Genomic DNA, 27,295 nt, shown 5'->3' with positions numbered 1-27,295 from the left:
AAACTTTAAAAAGTTAGTAAATTTGTAATTATTGCCTGAATAAGCTATATTTCTAAAATGTAATATACCAAACATGATTTATCTTATGAGCAAACCATGTTATACATATTTTAGATTCCTACTTCATGTCTGACCAGAGGGAACTTCAGCAAGTAGTCCCTGAAACATCTGAATCATCATAGAAGCCAAAAGAAGCAGGAAGAACTGGAGGCAGAGGAAGACAAGTCCAGAAACACAGGACTCTGCAGAACAAAACCCAAACTGTCAATAATGTACATTTGCTTCCATATTATGATATGGTGAGTCTATTCACATGTTGGGAAACTGAGCATGTCTTGGAGCATCCCAAAATGTCTATCAGTAAAGGATACAATGGATCAATAATTTTAATAAGAAATGGAAGAAATAAGTATGCTGAGAATCTTACAGAGAGGTTTAAAAAACATTTTCCCCATGGCTTCATTATTTACAGACATTTTACATCTCTAGCCTTTCTATAAAAGCCTTCTTATTGCATAGTTTTTAGAAATCATTTGGGGGGAGTAAAGGCATAGTAACAATATATAAACACCTTATTTTAAATTCTAAAATAAAACATGTCAAAATCCAAACCTGTTTAATTTTTTATTTATTTTATTTATTTACAATATTTATATATCGCTCCTTAATGTTTCCAAATTTTCAGATTTTTTTCCTGATTTTTTTCTGGGCCTTCACATCTCCAGGTATTTCACATTTTTAGTAAGAGCATAGTGCATAATTCCATTGTGTTTGAAGCACACCTCTGATTAAACATTAGACCCATGTTGGTTGTTACATGTATATACATGGCAGTTACACGTTTGTGTGAACAAGGATGTACAGCAACAAACTTTACCGATCTCTTAACGATGGGATCATGTACTCCATCCATGGAGGGAATTTCCCTCTACATTTCTCCTGCCAGCATTATGTTAATATGCTGTTGAAGTGTTACATTGGCACCAATACTATTAAACTTAAATTCTTTTAAACCAGAGTTTGTTAGAGAACTTTAAACCTTAGTCTGAAACCCCAGTTAAGAGGGACCCCTAGTTAATGTTAACCATAGTTAGTGTCAATGTTGATGTAACACATAAAAGTAGCTAAACTTAAAGCCACAAAGGAAGGGAGGTCACTTCAGAGAGAAAAGGAAGAACCCAACCTTGTGGCCCATTCCTGATTTCTCCACCATGGTTAAAAGACCAAGGACATTATGTTTATACTAACCCTTTGTGCTGCAAAAAGTAACATATAAAGCAGCCCTCCATTATAGGGGAGTTCAAATTGCAAGGTTAAACAAGCAAAAAAATTGTTAATTTGTTTTGTTTTTAAACAGAGGTTAATACTGAATGTTTCTAAGATGTGTTTCTGCTATTCTGATAACACATACATAAATACGCTCCCTTGGAAATATTTCAATTTACTATTCAGCACCCAGTAACACAGTGGATGGATGTTAAATCCCTGGCCATCTTCAACAGCAATACACAAAACAAAATCAGATTCCAATCCTTAACATGCAGACTGGGGAATGCTGGAAATTGTAGGACATTTTTCTGTCTAAACATGCACAGAATTGCACCTTGGATCTTTTGTACATTGTGTCTAGTGTACTTTTCACTGACCATTCAAATGAAAGAGTGATGTTTTGCTGATTGTAAGCAATCCCTACTATTAGTGTCATTGTAGTGACATTTCTCCCATCTCACAGCCTAGCACGTCTAAGCAATAATTCCAGGGAAGGAACAGTTCATAACACTGACATGGGGAAAAATATCCAGCATGTATTTGGAGACAGGCCAAATGACTTCAGCTTTCCTTAAATTTTCCAGAGACCGAGTCCCTCAGTCTCTTCCTGATCTACTAACGAGAGGTTCAAAAATAGCCCCAAATCCTTAGACATTCTCTTAATAAATATTCATGCATTTCATTATTCCCAACAGGTAGTCCAAGCTACCACTGGATCAATGAGTGATAGGTTTCCTTTTCCAAAATACTCAAGACAAGGAACAATCTCATATGTGGATTTCCATCTGTTTATATATCTTCTTTGTACTATTACTGATGAATTCTTCCCCCAAGAGACTATCTCCATAAATAGCACAAGAGATTAATGTAAGTGCCTATAAACAGCTAAGGCAGAAGAAACTGAAATAATGAACAGGTCAGATAAAGGAATATCTGAGTCAAAGGGAGAGAATTCACACAACACTGCACTAAAGTTAATACCTCATTTCCTTTTGGAAGCCACATGTGTTTTGTTTTTGATTTAAAAAACTGCTTTCATTGTTTCAGTATCAAACTGCTTTCATTGTTTCAGTATCAAGGCCACAAGCCAGATTTTACTGCTACCAGGCTAAGCAGCTGATGTTCCTTCCCTCTCCCCATTTTGGAACCACTGCCATACAACACTGTCCCCGATTATCATCACCTGCTCTAAAACCCGGAGGTAATTTTGATAAAATGCATTTCTGCTTAGTCATACAGTTAAGCTGTTTGAAAGCCTTCAGCAAGTAATCCCTGAAACAGCTGCATCATCATAGAAGCCAAAAGAAGCAGGAAGAACTGGAGGCAAAGGAAGACAAGTCCGGAAACACAGGACTCTGTAGAACAAAACCCAAACTGTCAATAATATACATTTGCTTCCATATTATGATATGGTGAGTCTATTTGCATGTTGGGAAACTGAGCATGTCTTGGAGCATCCCAAAATGTCTATCAGTAAAAGATACACTGGATCTTTATAAAGTCTACAAACATATACCAGTTTTCTCTTAACCATCATGTAAATATTGGTTATCACAAAACACTTGATATTTCCAAAGCTGAGAATACAGATGTTTCCTACAGTCAGTTTCTTTTTCTGATGTTGAGAATAACAGATGCAAGTCCAGTGAATTTATCTGGAACATGATAAACTGTATGTCTACTAACACACTAACAATTAAGATTTCCTAGAATAACGCAGAAGCTAGATTTCACGTACCGAAGTATGGTAAAGTTGTAAATAATGAATGAAATAGCTCTTGAATTGCACAAGTCTTATAAAGTAGACAGACGACCTATTAAAATATATGGCGAAGAGGAGCTCTTACACCATGCTCCTGTGCAACCTGGTGTGAGTAGAAACAATACTGACAAAGCTACTATAAATTCATTATCTGGTCCAGCCTCCCCCAACTTGGCGCCCTCCAGATATTTTGGACTTCAAGTCCCATCAGCCCCAGCCAGCATGGCCAAAGTCAGGAATGCCGGGGTTCGTAGTCCAAAATATCTGGAGTGCACCAGGTTGGAGAAGACTTCTCTAGTCCTTCGGTCTCTGCCTACCATCTTTTCCACCTGACTGTCTTCCCGTCTTGACATTTCTTTCAGAAGTCCTATTTCGAATTTCCACTCGTTCTCTTCTAATAACTTTCTCTCTTCTCCATCTTCCACCCTCTTCTTCCATCAGCTGCAAATTGTCTCATTTCCCCTTCTCCAACTCAAACATGCTCTCTGAGCTACATCAACATATAACTCATTTCATATTTCTCCCTTTCTATATTTGATCTCTTAGGTTTATGAGCGCACACAATTTCGGTGAGGTAAGATGACCCTAACAAGTGATGGGTGGAGGCATACAAAGCACACTCCAGAGTCTCAATCATGTAAACAAGCCAGTTTACATACCAGTTTGTTTTTTAAAATGTCACTTTCCAGCTCTGTGGTATAAATAAATGGCAAGTTTATCATTCTCCACAGCAGTACTCAGTAACTGACTCTACCCCTCTTCTCCAATATCTTTGGCTAGGGCGCATAACATTACACCTTTGTCTTTTTTATTAGTCCAGGATAACCTGGCTCTGTACTCACAATTACTAATACAGATTAGCATCATAAGAACATAAGAAGAGCCATGCTGGATCAGACCAAGGGTCCATTTAGTGAAAGTAGTATATAGCCACCAGGACTAGTAAACCACTAATAGGCTTATCCTCCATGGAAGTGTCCAATCTCCTTTTAAAGCCATTCAAATTATTTATTTATTTATTTATTTATTTATTGCATTTATATCCCGCCTTTTTTCCTCTTGCAAGGTGGCAAATTGGTGGCCATCAATTCATCTTGTGGAAGTGAATTCCAGAGTTTAACTATGCACTCTGTGAAGTACTTCACACAGCGCATCCCTACTTCACCTACAAATATACACAGAGAACAATAATAATCCACCCTTGTATCAACCTACAAGAACAATCACTGCTACAAGATCGTTAAGAATGAAATATAAATAGCCCACATTGTGATCTTCAGAATGTGCCAATATTTTTATCGTGTTATCCAACTGAGGATCAGATGGGACTGCATTTTATATTTAATTTAACTCTTCCCCGAGTATGCAAAAAAAAATAAAATTGAAAACTGCATCATGAAGCAATTCCTATTGAACTAACAATGGGGGCGTTACCCCCAAATTCTAACATGTTTTTTCTTCTCTCTCTTCCCCCCACCCCCACCCCAGTGTGATTCTAGGATTTTTTTGCCCAACAAAAATAAACCTTCTACAATCAAAACTTCTGACTAGGATTTACTGTCATCTTTAGTGATTTGTAAGCTGCTCAAGGAGTCTTTATGGCTGAAACGCGGGATAAAAATACTCCAAATAAATAATAAATAAACTCTTATTCCATTCCCTAAAATACTCTCCTTTTCTCATGGTTCTTTTGAGAAATGTACACATCCACATCTGCTATCCCAGAAGCTTAGTAGAAGCCTCCACCACATCCATTTTGAGCATAGAAAAGTAGGTGTGAAGTAGCAGAGAGAACTGACTAATTGTCCAACAATTTATATTTAACACTGAGCTTTCTGGGTGAGTACATAGGTATCTTGAAGGTTATGGCACAGCAGCAGCTAGCCCATACTGCACTACACACTAATCATACTGCAAATACAGGAAAATTCTTTTGTCAGCAACTTATCCCAAATAATCCAAACAAAGAGAGGACAGCCAACCAATAAAGCTCAGGAACCCAAATAAAAGCTTGTAGATCAACATAGCCAACTTATTGAGACTAAGTTTGGAGCAGGAAATGGGGTACGCAGAGGCCTGTTCCTCACTTGAGAATTGTTGACAGTTCAGCAAGACATGTTCAACAGTGAGGGGAACACCACAGGGCATGCACATGGGTGGAGCTTCCCCACCCAATAGATACAGATTGGTAGAGTCTACGCCCAGTCCTTAACTGAACCAGAAGAAGAACTTTCTGGGATCTCAGTGGTGGTAGAGAGAAATCAGAGTTTGCCTTTAAATAAAAATTTTTATCCACTAATTTATGTGATGATTATTCTGCCACTGCTTGTATTTTTCTGATGTAGTCAGTTTTAAACTCTGGTGGCATTGCAAATTGTAACACCACATTTTTAGGAAGTCTATAAAAGAGTTGAGAAGTTTATATTTCAACTGATAGCAAAAAGCATAATTAAAACTCTGTGAAAAGAGGAGCCATGTGGTTAATTTGGCCCAGTTCAGAGGCCATGAACTGCTTGGCAACATGCCACAGGTTCATGCACTCCCTTTTTTTGCCTCATGTGGGTTTCCACCTCCACTTGCTCGTTTTCTCTAACCATAGTTTGCCATGACATTCCAATAGGCAAACAGGTTACACATTGTCTCCAAGCCAATGGTTTGAAGTAAGTCCACAAACCATGGTTTAGAGGCACTGCTAACTGTAATTTGCCAATTAAGACATCACAGAAAACTATGGTTAGAGAAAACCTGCAAGTGGATGAATGAACCCAACTGTAAGACTGCAACATGGAAGGTTATGATAAGGTCAAGGTTATGATATCTAAAAACTGGGCCTTTGCTTGAGGATTTTGCCCCATTTCCTCCAAATTCCACACTAGACCTCCTTGTCAGCCTCAGGCCCTTGTCCTGCTTTACTCACAATTGGAGCCAGTTTTGTCTAGCTCCTCTGTCTGTCTTCCACAAGTATGTTCAAATCCATATCAGCCTTAAAAACCTGATAATACGTTGTTGGATTGCATTTTGCCTCACTGAAATCCCATGACTTATTATTATTAGCCATTACAGTTTTGAAGTATAAACTGCAGAAATACTAAAGTTCCTTGCTATTCAGTGAAAATACTGCAAACAAAATAGATATTTTTACTTACTTCTGTAGGTCAACTATTTCATTGCTTAAAGTATCTAGCTCTTTGATTGCAGAAAAATCTGCTACAGGACTCGGTCCTAGGGTGTTCTGCAAGATAAAGAAAATGTGGTTTGTCCTTGATACCTATCAGAACAAGCAACCCAATTTGTCATGATGCAAACATTCCTGGCAAGGAGGCAAAGATAGTCTGCTCCGCCCACAAGACCCTGTTAAGTTTTACATATGGTTAGAATTTTACATATGGCTCCAATTTCTGTACTTTCAACAGGGAATTCTGCAGCTGCATTTGTAAACTTACAGCTCATTTCACAGCAGGCATGAGGATGTGAGCTATTCACCTTCCTATACAAAGCTGTGAGTAGAAAATGAAACTGTCAAAGCCCAGATTAGAATGCAGTTTTAACCAAAGAAAGGCACTTGCTTAGAAGGTAATTCCAGCTTTAGAACTACAGTTCTACACTACTAACAAGATATACCACTGCTGAACTACTTATTTGTTACAATCCATGGTCCTGATAAGACTTATAACACTTCTTCCTTCAACTACCTACATTACTAAGTCATATCATCAGCTGCTTAAGGCTGAATGTGCCCATATATAAGCTGCATCACTCAACAGTGTTTTCGCCTTCATTTACTGTTAATTAAGTCAAATGTGTAATTCTGAGGTGTAAACGCAACATATCAGGGCATATTCAGCGCCAAGCAACTGATGCAGAAGACAGAAGAAAGGATAAACAAAACAGTGCTAGGACTACTGCCTTTATATAGCTATCAAAGTCAAGTATACAGCATACTATTCTGTCAAAATGTTCAAATTCAATCGAGACCTTGGGATGAGAATAGCTATATGAAAACAGGAATACTTCTTTGAGAACTAAGCAGCATCCTGCTGTTTCAAAGAAAATGTGACATGAGAAAGATGCTCATTATTAAACAGTCAATATTGGAAAAGTGAAGAATCTCTAACCTTGAGATGGCAGATTTAAGAAACTGACAGTATAATAAAGATGTAAAGCAGAATGGTGCAGAATGGAAAATATAGTCCAAACTAGGAAAGACATAGGAGGAAGCAGACATACAAAAAAGATTAGTAAAGCAAGAAAGAAAAAGGGCTTTCCCCCCTCCAAATTAATGCAAAAATAAACCCGATACTATCGAATTCAAACAAAATGCAAAATCTTTGTGTTTCATTTCCGGGCAAGAAGTTCAATTTATTTTTGAGAAAATACTGCTGAGCACAACCAAGAAGAACCCTTCTAGTGTCAATAAAAGGAGACATCGACACTAACACAGATCAGATTTTTCTATGATGTTTTGTTTTTTACAGCAACACAACCACCAAATATAAGATATGGCAATTAAACCTATTTAAATCAAAATTATGGTGTATCATTGTTTTAAATGAAGAGGTTAGGAATCATGCAGCTCCTCAACATGAACACATATGACATAACCAGGGGCAACGGGGGCAGGGTCATGGCAAAACACCCACCCTCTATCTTTTCCATCTCAATAAAGCAATCCAAACCAGGTTAGTAACTGACGAATAAGCTTTTCTGCAGCCTTAAAGTCCTGTTAATTCAGTGACAGTGTTTACACAACACGAGGGTGGTTAATAAGCTACAATGGCTTGTTAATCACCCCCATGTGTGCTGGTCGCATGCCACCCAATTTACCTAGTTACCCTCGCTAGGTGTGACATCCAAACCCAGCGAAGGTGGCTGGCTGGGGTGGTTAATGAACCAGAAACCATTGTTAACTACTCCAGGCACCCACCCTCACTGCGTTTGGACATCATGACAAGCTGCACCAGGCGAAGGAAATTAGGAAAATCGGGTAGCACACGTAGGGGTGGTTAACAAGCCACCATGGTTTATTAACCACCCTCGTGTCATGTGAACTGGCCCAGTATGTATACACATATACTTATGAATATATATCAAAAGAAAAGTATTTTTTGGAAGGAGAGGCAGTGTTCACCTCTCCTTGGGCTGTAGTCCCTCAACTGCAGCAGGGGTTCTGGTGGAGCTGAGATTTGTAAGTATATATCCAGGCAGGATGGCCAAGACCAAACTGTGGTGGAAGAGCAAGGTGAAGTTAAGGAGGGTTCCTGAGGCTGTTACCCAAGAGCTCGTTTCTCCAGGATAACTCCTTTCAGGGGTCTTCTTGTTTGAATGGGAGGTTGGCTGAACTTTCTCCAACTGTTTGGAGAAGCCTCATTTGTGTGGCACCGGTTCATCCTCTTCCTTCCCGCTAGTATGCTCTGCCCTGTTACCTGTCTCCCATCCTAATCCATTGTGACACTTATTAGGTTTTTCCTCCCTCCAAGCAGGGCTCTTCTATCTCACCTGTCTCCTCAGTCCTTCACTTCTTTACTCACCTCCACCATCTACCTTACTCCTTCCTGGCTTTTGTTCTCCCTTCTTGGCATTTTTCCCTGGTTTAAATGCCCCTACACTGAGTAAAAGTCCTGCCCTCCAACCAGCTGACAGATTTCCTGAGGATACCATTTCTGAATATATTGGCAGCCAGAGCGCACCACCAGTCCAGGAGCGGCTTGTCATCATGCTGTGGCGTTAACTCATCCCAACCAGACCCCTCTTCTCAGGTGACAATAAATTCGTTAAAACATATGATGGAGGACACAGTATTTATGTACAGACAATACCTCCTGATATATGCAGGGATTCTAACATGCAAGTGACCTTTTCCCTTGAGTGCAACACTGGGAACAATTCTGTATGTATGCTTCTGTTGTGGACATGGAACTACTCCCAATATTTTACTGGATCTCATCCATCCTAGCTTTGTACTGAATCATTACCATCTCCAGGAGTTTATGAGAACGTGATAGGATCAGATTAAGCTGACCATCCTTCTGCTGGCAAACATCAAATAGGTCCCTTTCCCCAACAAATTCCTTCAACTCTTCATTTTCTTTGTTTAAACAAACCATATGTGTCTGCTTGGTTGGCCAGTGATGAAGAAGGAATTACCAATAAAGTAATAGAAGGTACTGAACTCATTAATGTATATCTGTTAAGCAGCACAGCTTAAATCACAGTACATGCTTCTTGCAGGGCCCAAATATTTGTGATGCTTCATAATATGCCAAGTGTCACCTTTTGTAGAGTGGTTCTCTCTGATGGAGGAATCATATCTACAGTTAGCACCTGAGGAGGATCAATGCCCTTTGTCAACTTCTGATTGATGAAATGGAAGGCCAATGCAAACTGTTCCTTGGAAAGCTTCCCACAGTCCTTTGTGTCACAAAGAGCCCTGTAGAAGCCAAAGGGAGAAAAAGACTTAAAAAGTAATATTAACTTGCTATCCAGTTTGAAAACTATGTACTTCCCACAATGAGGGGAATTCTGACATTGCAGTGATATTGATACTTTTAAGTAGTTTTACATACTGCAGCAGATGCGGGGGACAAACAAATGTGGATGGTTATCACATTCTTGCCCTGAGAAATTCAGGAAGCCTCTGGCTGGCCACTGTTGGAAGAATCTTGGACTAGATGCCCCTTGGTCTGAACCAGCAAGCAATTCTTACAAGGAAAGGGGTATAGAACTTCCTTACTTTCTATATGGAATGCAGATGTACAAGTAGTGTTTCTTTTTCCTAAGACAAGTAAAACAGATTTTGCCTTACTTAAGGTCTATGAAGCCATTACAATAATGTTTCAGGAAAAAATAGACTTCTGACTCAGGTAAATAGATTGGAACATTGATCACTTACCATGAAGATTCCTTCTGGTTTGGTGTGACAGAGGCATCCCCAAAGGGGTTCAGTCTCCCTCACCACCCAGGAAAGGTATGGATTACATGACAAAGTTTTATCATAGTGCTGGGAACAGGCTTCTCCTCTATTTCTACCCATGGCTAAGGTAAGATGGGATAGATACTGAGGACCCCCCAATTCAGGTGTGAGATGAGGAAGGATGTGGAAAGGAAGGAAGCCTTCTCCCAATGACTGGTTGTGGCAGAACTGGACAATACTTGTTGGGATGCCTCTGCCCCAATTAGATTCAGCCACCTGAAACTACGGTGTGCTGTGCAGATGCCTCTGTCACACCAAACTGGAAAGAACCTTCCCAGTAAAGTGACCAATGCTCCATTCAAAGTTTGATGTGAAGAGGCATAAATGAATGGGATGTCCCCAGTTAGCCTAATTAGTAGGATGTGTAAGCACAGGTGGCTGTTATTAAAAAGGAGATAAAATATACTGCAGCACACTCCACCCAAACGCAGCCTCCGCGGAGGTGAGTGTGTCCAATTTGTTTCATAAATGCATTAAGAGTAGATCATGTAGCTGCTCTGCAAATCTTCACTAAGGGGGTATTAGTTGAGAATGCTACCCAAGTAGCTGCAGCCCGCATGGAGTGCACTGTGATGTGCAGTGGTGTCCGGTGGGCCTGAGAGGCATCAGCTGTGAAAATATACACCTTGACTCACCTAGCTAGTGTGACACTGGAGGTGCTCTTGCCCAATGAAGTGAGGTTCAAGGACAGAAATAGTGAATCTATGTGTCTAATATTGCATGCGAGACTAATGTACATTTTGAGGGCCCTACGCACATCCAGCTTGTGTGCCACACCCTCTCCAATGGGTGTGAAGGCTTGGGGCAAAAGGAAGAAAGGCTAAGATCCTGACTGCTGTGAAAAAGGCACAAAGGAGAGATCAGACCAAAGTGAGACTGTGTCCTTTTGGAAAATCCACAGGTGGCCCCATATCAAAAGAGCACTAATTTCTGGGATCCTTCTAGAAGACTTGGTGGCCACTAGGAATGTCTCCATTTGCAAAAGAATCCTAAGCAATAGACTTCAGTGGGTGGCTTGAAGGGCACTTTCATCAGTGTTTTAAAGACCAAAGGGAAGTTCCATGATGGAAAATTATGGCCCATGAGTAAGCTGATCAGGGCCTGCCCCCTGAGGAACTACTTGAGGCAAGAATGGGAGCTCAGGGATAGCTACCCCTCCTTAGAAAGGACAGAAGGAAAAGCTGCTGCCTATCTTCATAGTGTATTGAGTCTGAGGTCACATTCCAGGCCAGCTTCAGGCCAGCTTGAAGAAACAGAAAGATGTTTATGCCTGCCTACCATCATGAGTTGACATATGCTGAAAGCTTTCCAGGTTTCTTCATACACTTTCAGCTTCTACTACTTCTTGGAGAAAGGCAGGGTGTGTGTCACCTCTCCAGAGTAGCCAAGGTTTAAGCAACCACCCTTTCAGAGACTAGGTGGCTATGCAGAACCAGCCTGGATTGGGATGGAGGTCCAGCCCTTGCAAGGAGGTGGAGAACTTGTGGCAGAAACTATAGATCTGATTGGCCCAGGCATAGGAACTCTGAGAAACATGGGCAACATGACAAGAATGGAGCTATTGGGATGACCTGGGTCTGCTCCTTCCTGATCTTCTTGAGATAGGAGAGGAGAGGGATGGGGGGGAAAGCACAGAGGAACCCTTGTGGCCAGGGGGCATTTAAGACATCTATGGCTTCTGCACCTGGGGCTTTGAAGCTGGCAAAATAGTGAAGCAGCTTGTGATTCTTTGGTGACACAAATAGGTTGAGGAGTGACTGGAACTGATTGGAAGACTGACTGGTGTAAGCTCCATTACCAGAGATTAATCTGCTGGTGGCTAAGGAAGCTGGCCATGACACTGGACATCCCCTTTATGTGTTGTGCTGAGATGGATTAGATGACATGGTCCACCCACATGTGCAAGGTCACTGCTTCCTTGTGCAGGGCAAAGGAATTGGTCTGCTCTCACCATGATGTGGTCATTTCAAACTGAGAGGGCAAAGCCTTGAAACGCCAGGTTGACTTCCCTAAGTTCTAGCCAGTTAATACTCTGTAATGCTTCGACAGGGGACCAGGTCCCCTGGATAACATGGCCCTAACAGTGTGCCCCCATCCATTTGGTGAAGTACATTGAGTACTTCATGAATTTGCTGAAGTACATTGAGTCTAGGATGCCCCTCCAATCCCCTCCTTTCTTCAGAAGAAGAATGAAGAGACTCCTGAGAATTTGTCTGAATCTGGAAAAGCTTCTATAGCTCTACCTCAAGCAGGTGGTCTTTTGCTTGTTGTACTATTTCCTGCTTGGTTCATGATCTGGTGCCTGGAGAGAGCAGGAACCTGTCCTGAGGTTTGTGGAGAAAATCTATGTAGTAACCCCCCCCCCCCCCCGATGGTCTTGATTATCCATAGATCTGCAGCTGAAGACTCTCAGGCTTGGAGGAAGAAGTGAAAATGCTCTCCCACCAGAAAGCTGTGGGTATCAGAAGTGCTGACGGCTGCCTCTGGTGGTCTGTATGGCCTATTGCTTGGAGGAAGTAACAGGTTGGTTTCTGAGGTGGAAGCTGAACCTAGTCCTGGCTTGCTTTGTGTTCCTGTACTCCCAGAGCTCAAGTCTGAAAGGAACTATGGTTGGTCCAAAAGGAGGAAAAACTGCATCTGGAAGTTTTCTTGTCATTCTTCTTGTGAGAGGAGGGCATGGCATTTTTCTTATCCCTTGTCTCCACTAGTATCGGAGGGTTAGGCAACAGAAGCAGAGACCATTCTGAGAGCTGAAGAGTAATTCAGACAGGTTCAGTACTGAGCAAAATGAACTGGAGGAGGAACCTGTGTTCTCCAGCACTGTGACAAAGCTTTATCATGTGAACCCTGCTTTTCCTGGTGGGGGAGACTTGACCCATTTGTAGATGGCTCCTTGGACCAAACTGGGAAAGACCAGGCTTTGTAGCCAGAGGTTCCAGATGGGTGGGTAGGGAGGTAGGGAACAGGTACAGCTATTTCCTTTTGACATTTGGCAATAAATGTTGCACTGTACTTGGTCAATATGGCTCAAGTTTTATTTATCTAAGCAACATGAAACATAGTAGACAGTTTATTATTAAATCTAATATAACTCTATAGCATTAAAACAGCCAGGATTTCAGGAGTTGTATTCTGGGCAGCTGACCTGGCCTGCATGAGATCCTTTTGTCTTCAAATTATTTTAACTGTTTAGTGTCCAGAGAAAACCTCCACATAGGCATCAATAGTGGCCACATTAAAAACATGCCTCAAATTAAAAGGCATTTTAGTGAAGACATCAAGTTGCTCTGTCACCTCTTTAAAAAAGTGAACCCATTCATGTTAGACAGGCAGAGAGACTGTGTACACATGCGTGCATACGTGTACACATACACACCGCAATTCTACGCTGAAGATTTAATTCTGTATCTATAACTAGTTACCCTTCATCAACACTAAGAAAACAGAAAATTTTGATTCCTAACAAGAAGTGCCATAAAAGAAACCTCTTACCAGATATGTGCAAGTAAGGCAGAAGACAGCCCTGTCTTTAAGAATAATTCTCTAGCCTCCATACCAGATACAAAGCCATCCATGTCTTTGTCAGTTTTCAGAAAGATTTCATGGTATTTTATCATGTCTGCAGGTGACACAACCCACTACAAAGAAAAGCAACATGTAAGTTATGCTTCCATTACACTTCATGAATATAGTAGAACAAAGTGCTGCTCATCGCCAAGTATACCTGAGTTAACGGTGCTTTGGGTGACAAGAGGCCTACAGGTGGTATGGACTGATGAGAATCTTTACTGGATGATGATGGTGGCACCAACTGTACTGCACCTTTTCTTTTAGAATGTGGTACCAATGCTGGAGGCAAGGACATTGGTACAGGTTCCTTCTCAAGAGCACAGTACACCAAGAACATGGCCTGAACGAAAGTTTTAAAGATATACAAAAGATGGATACAGCATTAATTTATTATTAAGCAAGTCCAGTTATACAGTCAAGTGTAGCAAACCTGGAAGGCTCTGGAACCTCACACATCCAGGTTCTACTTCCATCTAAGGTGCTCTTCCCTTGCTAACTTCATCTGTTCAAAATTACATTCAGAGAGATATTACAAGTCAGAGGCTAGATAATTTCATAAAGCTACTTACAAATATTCTCTACTATAGCATAAAACAGGTCCTCTACTTGTTAAAATGTAATGGCAATATTTTTCACACTTTTCAGTTTTACATAACTTGAGGAAACCTGTGAGAACACTTACCTTCAATGACAAGGTCCTTTATTGTTTAACGGTATTATTTGCCTCAACTTGCAAAGGCAAAGAAAGGAGGCAGGATGAGTTTTAAGTAAGTAAAAATGTTTGTCACATTGGAAAATGTATTTGACAAACTCCTGCCATGAAGTTTCAAAGAACTCCTCTGAAATAAAAGAGAATATGGCTTTCTGTTTAACAAAATGTTTACAAATTAGGCCAGACACTGTTCTGTTGGGTTCATATTAATGTGAAAGTCTTCCCAGAGAGGCTTGCCTGATGACTCTTTTTGGTGCCAGGTAAAGACCTTATTTTCCCAGGCATTTTAGTCTTTCACTTTTTGCTGTTTCAGATCTGTTACTGTATTTAAGTCTTCGCACTGCTGCTAAGTTTTATTTGGTTATTATTTTTATTTTGTACTTTAGTTTTGAACTTTTAAATGTTTATAAAGTCACATTTTCAGAACTCATCATTTTTGTCAAGAAAAGTTAACTTCTCCCCCTCCAAAAAAAAAGTTAATGTAGACTAAGACATCAAAACTAACTTGAAAAGAGCGACAGGAAAAAAATGATCACAATCAACATTTCCACAAATGATCTGAAGACAAACTTTCCGCTAACAAGGCACATAGGAAAGCTTATCCCAAAGAGCTGTAATGACAAGGAGATACTGATAACTAAATTTTGTGAAGCATTTCTCTTCTGTTAGTTCCACCCCACCAAACAACTTTAAACAATTTTTAAAAGCATTTTGATGGTTTCTCAAGTTATTTGACAATAAGGAGAAGTGCATTTTTTACCCTCTCTCTCAATTCTCCTTCGGGGCAGTTGTTGCAAGATCAGCTAATCACTTCGTAAATACAGCAGAGTTTAAAAAGCATTTAGGAGTTCACTAGGATGAGCTATCAAGAAGGAAAATATCAGGAATACCTTGATGTACATGTACCTCTGGACTGCATCTTAAGTGTAAGATAGTAAAGGGATGAACACTTTTTGTATTATTAGTTCCAATGGTTTGTGATAATGGTTACTCTCATGGAATGAGCTGCAACATACAGAAAAGCTGGGGTGAATTATTTTTGGAATGATTTAGGACCCAGTTTGGAGGAAAAATGCAGTACCAATGGCCCAATGAGAGGAGGGATCCTATTCTCACTGATTATGTTCTGTTATCCCCTCTTTAACTTTTGTAAACACACAAGTTTACAAGTTCTGTAGCTTAGAAAGAATCACTATACTTACAACTGCAAATTCGTCCCGATCCAGCATTCCATCACGGTCAATGTCACTTAGCTCCCAAACCTGACAAAAACAAAAAGACATACATATTCAGGACAACAGAATATTTTACCCTTTTTTCATCATACTGTCAATGGCACTAGCAGCCTTTACAAATCTTTTTTTTTTCCCCACATTTTTTTTTTTTACAAATCTTTTTTTTTAAGACTAAGCATGCATGTAACTTCCCCATTCAGGTCTTGCCCTCAACATTGGTTATCAACCAATTTTTGAAGAAAGAAATCACAATTTTAAAGTATTTTTAAATGTTTGTTTTTACTGTTACTGCTACTAGTACTTAATAGTATTAAATAAGAACTCAAATTGTAGCACAGCAACCCTTCCAATCATATTATTAGGGATGTACTACTCATCTCACAGGCAAGCTGCATGCTATACAAGGTTCCCTGAAACATTTCCATGGGATTGCTGGTTTGTTTGTTTGTTTTAAATGAAAAATATCCAACTCAGGCTGCAATCTGGAGAAGATGGAGGGCAGCTGGGAAGTGCTTAACCCTTTCCTCTCCCAAAATTCCCCCCTCAAGCTGCTTTTCTTCCTAAGAAAGATTTTCAGAGAAAAAGTGACAGATAATAAAACGTTAAGCACCTCTTCCCTACCTGCCCTTCCTCTGTTCCTGATTGCAGCTTCGATCAGCTGCTTTTCATTAAAAAAAGACCTGAGGGAAAATGTATATGGAACCCTGTGTAACATGCAGAACACTAACCAAATAGCAGATTTTGATTTGGGAAGAGTATTCCTTCTGGATATTTCAGTTGTTTAGGTTATGTATAAAAACATGCATGAGAGTGAGGTCCTCAGGAGCTTAGAGTATATTTTAATCGTCTCTTTGTCAGACACGCCACCAGTTAGGAAGCATCAACTTATAGAATCCTAGGGTCAAGGCAGCTAGAATTGGACCTCGGGGCTAAAGTCCGGGGCCCCAAAATCCAGGGGGATGCCAAAAGACCATCCAGAGAGCAGCAAGTGATGGGGGCAATGGCAAACAGGCCCAGCCTCGGCATCTAGGGCTGAAGCCGTTCCCCTCAGCATCCTCTCTTCCTTTATTTACAAAAACATGTTACAGTCAGGTGGTGGTTGGCTGGGCATGTACACAGATACAGATGCTCATTTTATTATTTTTTAAAATATAAAATAATAAAATGCGACAAGCAAAATGGTGCCTATTCCCAAGTAAATATGGTTAGCATCAGAGCAGAACAAGCAAACTCCATTTTATTCCTTTAGCCATGGTGACACTATGATTTGAGTTGAAAATGTGAAACTGCACATGCTCAGAGTATGCTTTTGTTTATCATGGCTGGCATAAGTTTTTGATATGCTCTAACATATCAGGAATATAGAGTCAGTTGTAAAGCATGGAATACTGAGGGGAAAGGAAGAAAAGAGCAATATTAGTTGTGGCCATCTAAATAGGAACTCCCATTAGACCATTAAGTCCAAGGTCTAAAATTAATTAGTTGCACCACTGCCCGGGGTAAATAGATATTTTGCATTATTGAACAGCCTGCCATTCTTACCCTTCCCAAGACATCAACTGGTAGCTTGGAGTTGAGCAGAACAGGTTTCACTTTATCTCCTGACAGCAATCCATTCAGTGGGTTCAGGCTGTCAAAGATAGCATCATACTTGACCTTGTCTTCCAGCTGGTTGTAGAAATATTAAGAGGCTGCACTTAATGAAGAACATCAGGACAGGCAAAAAATGACTATCCCCAGAGAGGAGCACATTATTACAGGAAAAGTACCATGAATGAGTCATTTCTGCAAGATCCATGCAATAGTCAGTGTGACAAGAGGCTTAGCAGGTGAAGAGAGCACAAAATAGAGAAAATTAGACACTGGAGGAGGTTATCTGCGGAACTGTTGTTATAGATTTTGGGGGAGATATTGGTGTGAATATAAGTATTCAAAATATATGTGTGAGCATCAAATATGAAAAGTGTATGTGTGTATTTTTTATCTCCACTTTACTTCTTAAAATATGCCTACGTGGGGCCCAATTGCTGTTAGCTGTAATTAAAAGTGTTAGCTGTAATTAAAAGTGAAATGGGACTAAAACCACAAACCCTTCATATCAGATGCATAGTACATCTAATGTATAGGTATTTCTAAGCTGAGGATGTCATTGCTGTCATTGGAACTAGCCTTGGAAGTTTCCCCAAAAAACATTTTTCTGCCACAATCTCAACAGCTCTCAGAAGCACACAGATTCTTTCCTTTGCTTCATTCAGCTGCAAACCAACCTGTATATAGAAGGGAAGAGGCACAGTTTTCTGAGACAACAAGAAACCTTCAGAGGGATAGGGTCTGTTTGTCCAGAGGAACAAATGTTGCAGATATGGACATGCTGGGATATGAGAGAAGAAAGATAAGGTTGCCCGGCAATGAAGGGACTTGGACAGCAAGGACAAGGAACTTGTACATCATCTGGGAGCAGACAAAAAGCCAGTGTAGGGAATCAAAGAGGGGCATCACATGGCCAGAGTGACAAATGAAGTGAGTGATTTTGGCAGAGCAGTGGCTAAAGGCAAAGGAACCAATGGAAGGCCAGAGAATAAAAGGCTGAAGTAGTAAAGGTGGGAAAGCAACTGAACATGAAGAGATTTTGCAGAGAGGAAGGGCCATTTTTTGTGACATTAAGTGCAGCTGGTGCCAGCTATGGTTTACAGACCTCCTGTAAATGGTTTTCACACACATTCAAGAGAAGACAGGAAGAACAGAAATGACACACATATCTACCACTCCACAGACAACTCCACCAATTAACCGGAAGTGAGAAGGGCACACCCATGCACTCTTCAAGATATTGACCAGCTATAGAAGATATGAGAAGTGGGGCATTTTCTCTAAAGAGAAGTGTATAAAGCAGAAGTTGAGATCCACCAAAAGTAATCACTTCAGCCAATGTTTCAATTCACTTACCTTAACAGCCCATGGGATATCAGTTGGTACTCCTCCGGATAATAAGGGGCTAGTGGAATCATTCTAATGGAAAGGAGAAATTAAGAGAATCTCTTCAGTATTATTTTTAGTTTGTCTTAGTTATACTGGTAATTGTCTTCACATCCAAATATATCATTCATACTTCCCATGTTTAATAAAATGAGACTACTCGAGTAGTATCACCCTCCTTCCCTTAAACAATATGCACACACTATAAACCAAGTCATCTTAGCTTATCACTGAAATTTCTGCGAAAACCAGCTAAGGCCAAATCCAGCAAAAACTCAGGCATGTGCCTTCCATCTACGCAATAAGCAGGCTGCTAGAAAGCTGCAAATTACACAGAAAGGAGTGTTATTGGAGCATTGCGCTAACCCTAAATATTTAGAGGTTACTTTGGATAGGGCCTTAACATATAAACAGCATTGCATTAACGCTAAACTGAAGGTCAGCGGAAGAAATACCATCATTAGGAAATTAACGAGCACTACTTGGGGTGCTAAACCAAGGGTTCTTAAGATTACAGCATTAGCCCTTTGCCACTCGGCTAGCGAATATGCCTGCCCAGTTTGGTATAAATCAGCACATACTGGGCAAGCTGATGTTGCTCTGAATGAAACAAGTAGTATCATTACCGGATGTCTAAAACCTACCTCTCTAGACAAGATCTACCATATAGCTGGCATTGCCCCGCCTGCTGTCCGTAGAGAAGCAGCAGCATACAAAGAGAGGCTTAAATCCTCATTATCCAAACAACACCCTCTTTACGGCCTACAACCAGCTCCTCAGAGATTAAATTCCAGGAAAAGCTTCCTCAGATCGACGGAAAACTTTGATTCAAAAGTAGAATTCGAAAGTAGAATGGACTTATAGAAAGCTACAAAGAATCAACACTGGAGGGAACCAGCAGAGGAACTGGCACCTGGTTTCGATGAAAGCTGGGAAGTTTGGAAATCATTGAATAGACTGCATATGGGTGTAACAAGATCTAGAGACACTTTGAATAAATGGGGTTATCTGGTGATCTCTGCCCTATGCGACTGCGGAGACTTGCAGACAACACATATGTATACTTGTCCTTTGTGCCCTGACCAATGTACACATGAGGACCTTAGGACAGCGTGACAGAACGCAATTAATGTTGCTAGTTTGGGGGCAAGATCTGTCTAATTTCTATATAGTTTAACTTCTACACTTTATATTTTAAATGTTATGTGTTATAGTATATTTTTAATTGTGATGCTTCTGACACAAATATAAAATAAATAAATCACTGAAATCATTCTGATTGTGCATGATTAATACCTTGCAATTGCAGCCAAAACATGAACATTTTTCAACACAGAAAAAAATTGGAATATAGCTATATCCATAGCAGACAGTAATTCTCAAACTATGTGCCAGAACAAGTGTGCCCTATAAGAAATAAAATGAAATTGATGTGAGCTCAAAGCACCTACCCAGAGGTAGCATGTAGACAAATCAAAGGACTCTATGAACATTTGTAAACTGGTCAACAGTGGTTGGCATGTATATAGTTACCCAACGGTAATAAATATTGCAAATGCTGTCTGGGAGCAGCAACTATTGTCCCCTCTTTAACAATGTAAAATCCAATTTTGACTCAAAACCTCAAGGTCTGTATTGTGATCTCTCCTATCTTGATCAATGGTCATCAGTTATCTTTTAGGGAGCAGAAGAATTAATTGTGCCACTTGCCAGTAACCAGGCTTCAGGGAGAACAGAGTATCAGTGAAGGATTTAAAGATAAAATGTAGACTGGCAAGTAACAGCGATTGCTAAACTTCAATTTTATCAACTCCTTGAGCTTTATATTACATGGGATATGAACTTGCCCTCTGATCTTTTGGAAAAATTATATGCCAAATATCTGTCATTAAGTTTGGACAAAGTTTTTCAGAAATGCTAGAAGAGCTTAGATCATGTTATTCAACCATTTTGTATTTGCACATCTTATAAATAATGTAAGAAAGGAATCTTGCTTCTGTGGATTTTGACACAAGAGATATTGTGGGAGAAACTTTCTACAATCAATGTACATTGTTAGTGATGGGACAGCCGCATGGATTATAAAATGAAGGAATGCTGGTGGTTGATTGACACTGACCATATCTAGAAGATCATAGAATCATAGAATAGCAGAGTTCGAAGGGGCCTATAAGACCATTGAGTCCAACCCCCTGCTCAATGCAGGAATCTAAGTCAAAGCATCCCTGACAGATGGCTGTCCAGCTTCAGCTTGAATGCCTTCAGTGTGGGAGAGCCCATTACCTCCCTAGGTAATTGGTTCCACTGTCGTATTGCTCCAACAAGCAGGACATTCTTCCTGATGTTCAGCCAGAATCTGGCTTCCTGTAACTTCAGCCCATGATTCCGCGGCCTGCACTCTGGGATGATGGAGATCTTGTCCTTCCTCTCAGTGACAACCTTTCAAATAGTTGAAGAGCGCTATCATATCTCCCCTCAGTCTTTCCTTCTCAAGGTTAAACATGCCCAGTTCTTTCCGTATCTCCTCATAGGGCTTTGTTTCCAGATGATACAAGAAAAGAAGGCAGGTAGTCATAACACAAGTGCTTGACATATCCGTGATACAAAGAGTACCATGGCACCTTTTAAAGGGAAACTGCTAGGCCTTATGTGAGTGTGGGAAGAAAGAAATAACCAAAGAAAGCAGAGCAGTTCGTATTATTCTGACATTGGAAGGAAGAGTCCCTAGAAATGAAGTATCGCAAGAATACACTGAAGAGGGGAATAAAATAAGAGAACATTCTGATAGAAGAGAACCAAGTGGGAAAGTGCATACCCCTTCTAAGTCATATGCAAAGTGTGAAAACTGTCCTCTCCGAGGGGAAGACCTCCTTAGCTAGAACTCTGTGATGTTCCTGGAGAAGGCTCTGTAGGGTGTAGAATCTGAATGACTATGAACAGTTTTTCAAAGCTTGTAAGTGTTGTGGGAGGGAAAGCCAGTTGCCCTAGTCTTAAAAACCTTAGAAACAAGGTTGTGTATGGTGCTGAAGTTTTGAGTTGTTTTTAATGCAGCATCTGATTTAGAACAGAGAGCTTCGGCTATTGGGTGGTATAGAAATGAAATAAACAAATAAACAAACAAACAGTTTGAGAATCAAGTCTCAAAAGGGGAAGGCAGGCAGCAGAACAACAGGACTCATCTTTAAATCCTGGCTGCACCTATTAAGGTCAGAGCCAATGGAAACTCAATTCCCTGCCTCCCAAGTGGTAATGGATTAAGCCATGAGCTGTTGGGAACTCAGCTTTCCAATGTCCTCAAATGGCAACCAACACTTGGCTTCCACAACCTTCCGTGCAAGTCTTTCTCATCAGCCATCCCTGCTGAAAAGTAATTTTTTTTCAAAATGGTGTACTGGCTAGGAACTTCTTCAGATGTGTCACCTTCACAAAGGCTGCAATCCTATGCACACTTACTTAGGAGTAAGTCCCAGTGAACTCAATGGGACTATTCAGAACACTGAATCGTACAGAACACAGGCATTGGACTCCTGAAAGGACAGTTAATTCCTCCTCTTTCATATTCCAGAAGTAACTCTTTGTTACAGTACAAATGAAGGACGCTTCTAATTTTAATACAGAAGACAAGTCTTCCTCAGATATCAAATCTGGGCAATACTTGTGGACAATAAATGATTATAGCAGCTATGATTAGCTGAACTTTGATTAATACTTTATACTTCTGTTAAGTAATCAACAATGCCAAGTTATGACCTGCTTCTATCAAAGGTAGATCCTAGCCTTATACAGACATTTGCAAAGTGTGGAAGCTCTACATGTGAAGAGGGGGAGCGGGCACAAGCACATTAGCTCGATTTCAGCTTTCATCCCTCTGCACATGTAGGGTGGAGATCCTCTTCTACTCCGCAAGATTTAGAACCCTGATTTTCCTATCATCATCATCACCACCACCACCTTCAATATTTTAAAAGTTAACATCTAGAATTATGTATATTTATAACATTAAAAAGGAATAGAATTTACCACAGGCTACAACTAAAAACCTTCACCCCATCACTAAGCAATTAAGACGAAGTAAACATGTATAAAGTTGCATGGGACAGTTTTAAAATGATTAATAGTATATACTACATAACTTGATCAGCTTTCTGTTGTACTTAAATACATTAACTTGTTTAAAAGTGTCTTACAAATCTAGGTGGAGGAACAGGCAAGTTAAGACTACTCAGCGAAACATCCAATCCATTCTGAGCACAGGCTACAAGCCGTAAGGCCACAAAAAATTCCTATAGAGAAGGAAAAAGAAGTTAATATACAACCATTTTTATCTCAGAAAATGTATTTTTAGTTAAAACACTACATTAAATATGCAAAGACCTTTTTTTTAAGGCCAGTGTATTCCTCTTACATTGTATTGATGTGAACTCTTGAAATCTGCTGTATTTTTAATATTTTCAAAACCGTTTAGCTACCACAAAACGACTTGACATGCTTCTCTAAACAGTTTTTAAATTGATTCAGCAACTGGGGGACGGGGGTATACACACATAGCTAATGCAACTAAAAGGACATTATATCTGTTTACACATTCTTTTGCATTCTAATCCATTAGAAATACTGCACTTTTCCAAAAAGGTTAAGTTGGGCTAGAGTGGTTCTTAAAGAACTTATTTGATGTGCGATTCAACATTTTCTGGCCTGTAGCTTCTCTCTTTTGTCTCAAAGACATTTACAATATACAACATCAGGCTGTTTAGTCTGCAGCTTAAGTATTCTGTGCTATACAAGCCACTATTCAAAGGCTTGGGCCATAGGCCCATGAGGAGAGCCTGAGCCTCATATCCACTTTCCAAAAGCAGCTCACCATGCTACCTCATAAGCTGCTCCCAAGACTTGGGGAAACTTTAGAAGTAGACTCTGATGCAGTGCAAGAATCTGCAATTGGGAAAGGAGTGAGGGGAGGAGTACATGCAGAATATCTTGGATGCACCTAAGCAGCACACTCTGGACCCTATCCAGAGTGTTCACATTGCAAATTAACGTTCTGCCCCCATGTATAAGAACAAACAGAACAAAACAAGGGGGCAGTATCAATTTAACCACGAGTAAATCATGAATACATTACAAGATCTAGAATGGGCCACAGAATTGCACATTCCAATCTCCCAGCCCCTCCCTTCACACCTTATTCCCATACTCCTCTACTGGCCTCTGCTGTGGTTAATACTCCAGAAGCTGATTAATGAACTCCTGTTAAAAAAGGTAACTCAGGTTTGTATTAACTCTAGTTAAGGCTTAAGTTTGTCAGGAATTGGGATGGGGTAGAATACAGTCCAATGAACCTGATGCGTCTGTCAGTCAGTTATGGACAGTGGGGAGAAAGCTTGACATAATCAGAAGAGATTATGGAATCAGTTCCTGCAATACAATTTATCAAAGCTATGAAGCTGCCAAGTATCTCATTTGGCAGTGGGGTGTAGAAGCAAACAGAGCTTGATGCTACGGAGGAGTAGGAAGAGACATGAGAGTAGGAAGCGACACCTTCCTGCTCATGCTTTGCTCATCTTCCTTCCTGAAGGAAGGAAGGGAGGCAGATTCTTCACATGTTCCTTGATCACCCATTGTCAGGGTGGACACTGAGCCCATAGAATCCCAGAGTAGTTCTGATTCTGAGGAAGAGCAGTCGCTCCTGGGAGGGGAGCGCGCTCCTCTTTCCCAGGGCCAACAGCTGACGGAGATTCCTCCCACCAGCATTCGTAGCTTAGATAGCAGTCCAGGGAGTAACGGAGCGCGGATAGCAGACTTGGTGGACGCGCGACGCCGACACAGAGAGCGGCACCAGATGGAGGGCGTGGAAAGAAGGCGTAGTGCCCGGTTGGTGCGCAAACAACGGCTGCGCCCAGAGGATCCAAGGGAAAAGGGGAGGGACTCTCCCTAGTCCTTAAGTTCAGGGGTCTGCCAGTAATTCCCTTTCAAACGGGGACCAACTGTTCCAACTTAGGGCATAGGTTCGGTGCTGCTCAGATCTAGTTGCAAACGGTATAGTTGTTAAGTTGTAAAAGAAGAATAAAGCTTTGAAATGAATCCCTTTGTCTGTGTCTGGACTTGGCTACTGGATTAGACTGAGAGAGGCCTCCAAGGAGCCCTTGACACCCATTCTATAAACAACATCATGGGCCCTGTCTTACTACTCTATAAAAGAGGAAGGAAGGACAGAGGAAGGGGCATGTTTGCAGGCCCCCAGAAACATATACACCCCCATTCTCCTACTCAGCTCTTTCAGGCAGCACTGAAGTTAGAACAGGAAACAAGACAATTGTTGTGTACAGCCCAGACAGCTTCAACTATTGAGTGATATAGAAATGTAATTAATTAATTAATTAATTAATTGTGGCAAAGGAGCATGGATGTGTGGACTTCCCTGGCTCTAGCTCCCTTTTGCCAATAACCCAAATGTAGAGGCTCAAATAAGAAGCAGTTACAGCCCATTTTAACTTGCTATAAACTATTGGGAAAATGTCTTTTTTACTTTTGTTATTCCTTAACCATATTCATGTAAAGTTGAAAACACATTTTACCTGTTTATTTAAGATACCTTTGCCATCTGTATCAGCAAGGTCCCAAACCTAAACAGTTAGGCAGAAGAAATATGTAAGGTAGTGACAGAAATATCTTCTTCCTACTTTAACAGGCAATATAATCCTACATATTTAGCCACAGTATCTGAATGGCACCTTAGCAAGAAACGTTCTTTATTCTTTTTGTCCAATGCAATAGCCTGAATTCCAGTTCAATGTATGCCTTTTGTTTGGGCTATTGAGGAAATAGTTTTATTACAGTTGTCGTAGCTCAGCAATCTGAACCTAGTATAAAAACGTTACAACATCCCCACAAACAATATAGATATAATCACTTTTCACCGATATATTCCAAGAAATAGGATCTAGTACTGTTCTCTCATTTGAGGACTACTTCAGACATTATAGTGAATAAATCTTTTTCATATCTAAGCAGTGCATTTCCACCATTGACTGAAATGCCATGTGTCTGAAAACACATTGCATGCCCACACCAAAGAGCTGCAACTGGCTGAGGCTTCTGGTTAGTTCCTAGAGATACTAAATGTACTGGCCAACATCCACCAGAGAACTAAGCATCCTTAAGCCTATTTATTTTAATGGGCTTAAGAAAGCTCAACTCTGAATTGGATTGTGGCTACGGAATGCTCCGAAAACTGCTCAATACTGGTTTCATTCAACACTAAAATCAAAATTCTTAATTGTCAAGGAAGGCTACTATAACTCCTGTAGATATTGCAAAGCTTAAGGATTGTAAGTAAAATGCAATGTATGAAGGCTCTGCAAGTGACAGAATTTTATTCTTGTCAAACTCCTGTTAAGATGATTACCCCTTCCCCCATATTTGACACAAAGCAATACCTTCCCAAGTATCAAATCTGTCAGTCCTGATTTCTTCAGAAAGACAGCTGCATCAGAAGCCAACACCCTTCCAGAATTACCAGGATCAACCTGCCAAGAGAAGACATACTATTGATGTTCTGGTCCATAGCCAACCTTCAAAACCTACAAACCTTCAAAAACTAAAAAAATAGTAATTGCAATTTACACTACTTTCTGGATCAATAGATTTTTTGTTTCTATTATAAAATATTTAAATAGTTATGCTGTATAGGCAACAGCACAACACATTTCCTATCTATAATTGTGGGCTTGTTCATATGGAACTACAAAGAAGAGCAATGGCCAATGCTAAATAATTCCCAATATTGTGAACACAGGATCTCTTTAAGTAGATGAATGCTCAAGAGTCCTTGGTTAAGCTTGAACCGCCAAGTGGTAAATTGCATCTGCTCACTTCTTTTCTGTTACTGTAAGGATGCACTTCATTCTCCATATTGGAAAACACAGTACAGCACTTGGGGGTTCCTCCACTCTGCTCCCTAACTTTGACCCTAGAAGAGAGGGCAGTAATGGAGAATAGGGGATTGGCAGTCATCACAGGAAGTGTGTTTTCCTGGAGGAAGAAATTTAGCATAGCAACATGGTACTTGTGGGGCTTCTCACTTGCTCCTATTGTTAAGATCAAAAAGACTGAGAATGGCAGGCAACTAGCAGCTGAGACTGCAGCATTACATTCCCCTAGCTAGGAGGAGGAGCAGATACACCATCAGTTGAACATTTGTTTGTCCTACCCAACTTTTCTGGGTTTGTTAGAGGGAAGAGACATAGCTCAGTGCAAGAGCACATGATTTGTATGCTGAAGGTCCCACAGTCAATCCCTGGGATCTCCAGGTAGGACTGGAAAAATTCTTGCCTGAAACCCTGGAGACCTGCTGCCCCACAGCATTGGGCTAGATGGACCAGTGCTCTGACTCAGTAGAAGACAGGTTCCTGTGTTTCAGCTACATCATGCTGGAGTGCTGCCCTGATCTGTCCCAGTATGTGACATGTACATTACTCTACACAATCATAGTTCATTTAGCCTCCTTACCTGCCTTTCCCTACATATCTCCTACAGCTGCCAATGTGACACTCCTCCCTTTACTTTCTGTCTTCTCCCCAGGTTTGAAAATAAGGGGGTAAGTGTTTCACCTACCCTGGATAGATATTGTCCCCTGAAGGATAAGGCTTGCAGTCTGGGGAAAAACTTGCCCCTGCTTTGCTACGTAATTCTAAGGGGGCAGTAGAAACAACAAGCATATCATACTAACTTCAATTAGCAAGACAGCCGCAGCTTTCCTCTTAGAAATTTAGCATCAGTTATCTATTTATTTATTTTATGAA

At 40.5% G+C, this 27,295-nt stretch overlaps 1 protein-coding gene across 5 annotated transcripts in view; it reads right to left on the bottom strand.

The window, feature by feature from the left end:
* Positions 1-27,295, bottom strand: part of EPS15 (epidermal growth factor receptor pathway substrate 15) — a 103,313-nt gene that overhangs the window by 59,062 nt on the left and 16,956 nt on the right. The window contains exons 3-12 of one of the 5 annotated variants that reach the window (XM_084852538.1): positions 25,931-26,020; positions 25,070-25,117; positions 22,682-22,777; positions 18,465-18,527; positions 17,061-17,186; positions 15,486-15,545; positions 13,726-13,911; positions 13,494-13,639; positions 9,302-9,458; positions 6,178-6,263 (exon numbers count right to left, since the gene is read on the bottom strand). In XM_084852538.1, the coding sequence (XP_084708664.1) occupies positions 6,178-6,263; positions 9,302-9,458; positions 13,494-13,639; positions 13,726-13,911; positions 15,486-15,545; positions 17,061-17,186; positions 18,465-18,527; positions 22,682-22,777; positions 25,070-25,117; positions 25,931-26,020 (1,058 nt within the window). Of the gene's footprint in view, positions 1-6,177; positions 6,264-9,301; positions 9,459-13,493; positions 13,640-13,725; positions 13,912-15,485; positions 15,546-17,060; positions 17,187-18,464; positions 18,528-19,790; positions 19,914-22,681; positions 22,778-25,069; positions 25,118-25,930; positions 26,021-27,295 lie in introns of those variants that run through there. The other 4 variants (XM_084852542.1, XM_084852540.1, XM_084852543.1 and 1 more) reach the window with 4 other exon arrangements.

The sequence above is a fragment of the Heloderma suspectum genome, chromosome 4, assembly GCF_057233095.1.
Source record: "Heloderma suspectum isolate Gila_16-S chromosome 4, 16-S_ref, whole genome shotgun sequence".
In the NCBI taxonomy this organism is placed as follows: domain Eukaryota; kingdom Metazoa; phylum Chordata; class Lepidosauria; order Squamata; family Helodermatidae; genus Heloderma; species Heloderma suspectum.
This window is presented reverse-complemented; position numbering and strand designations above follow the sequence as displayed.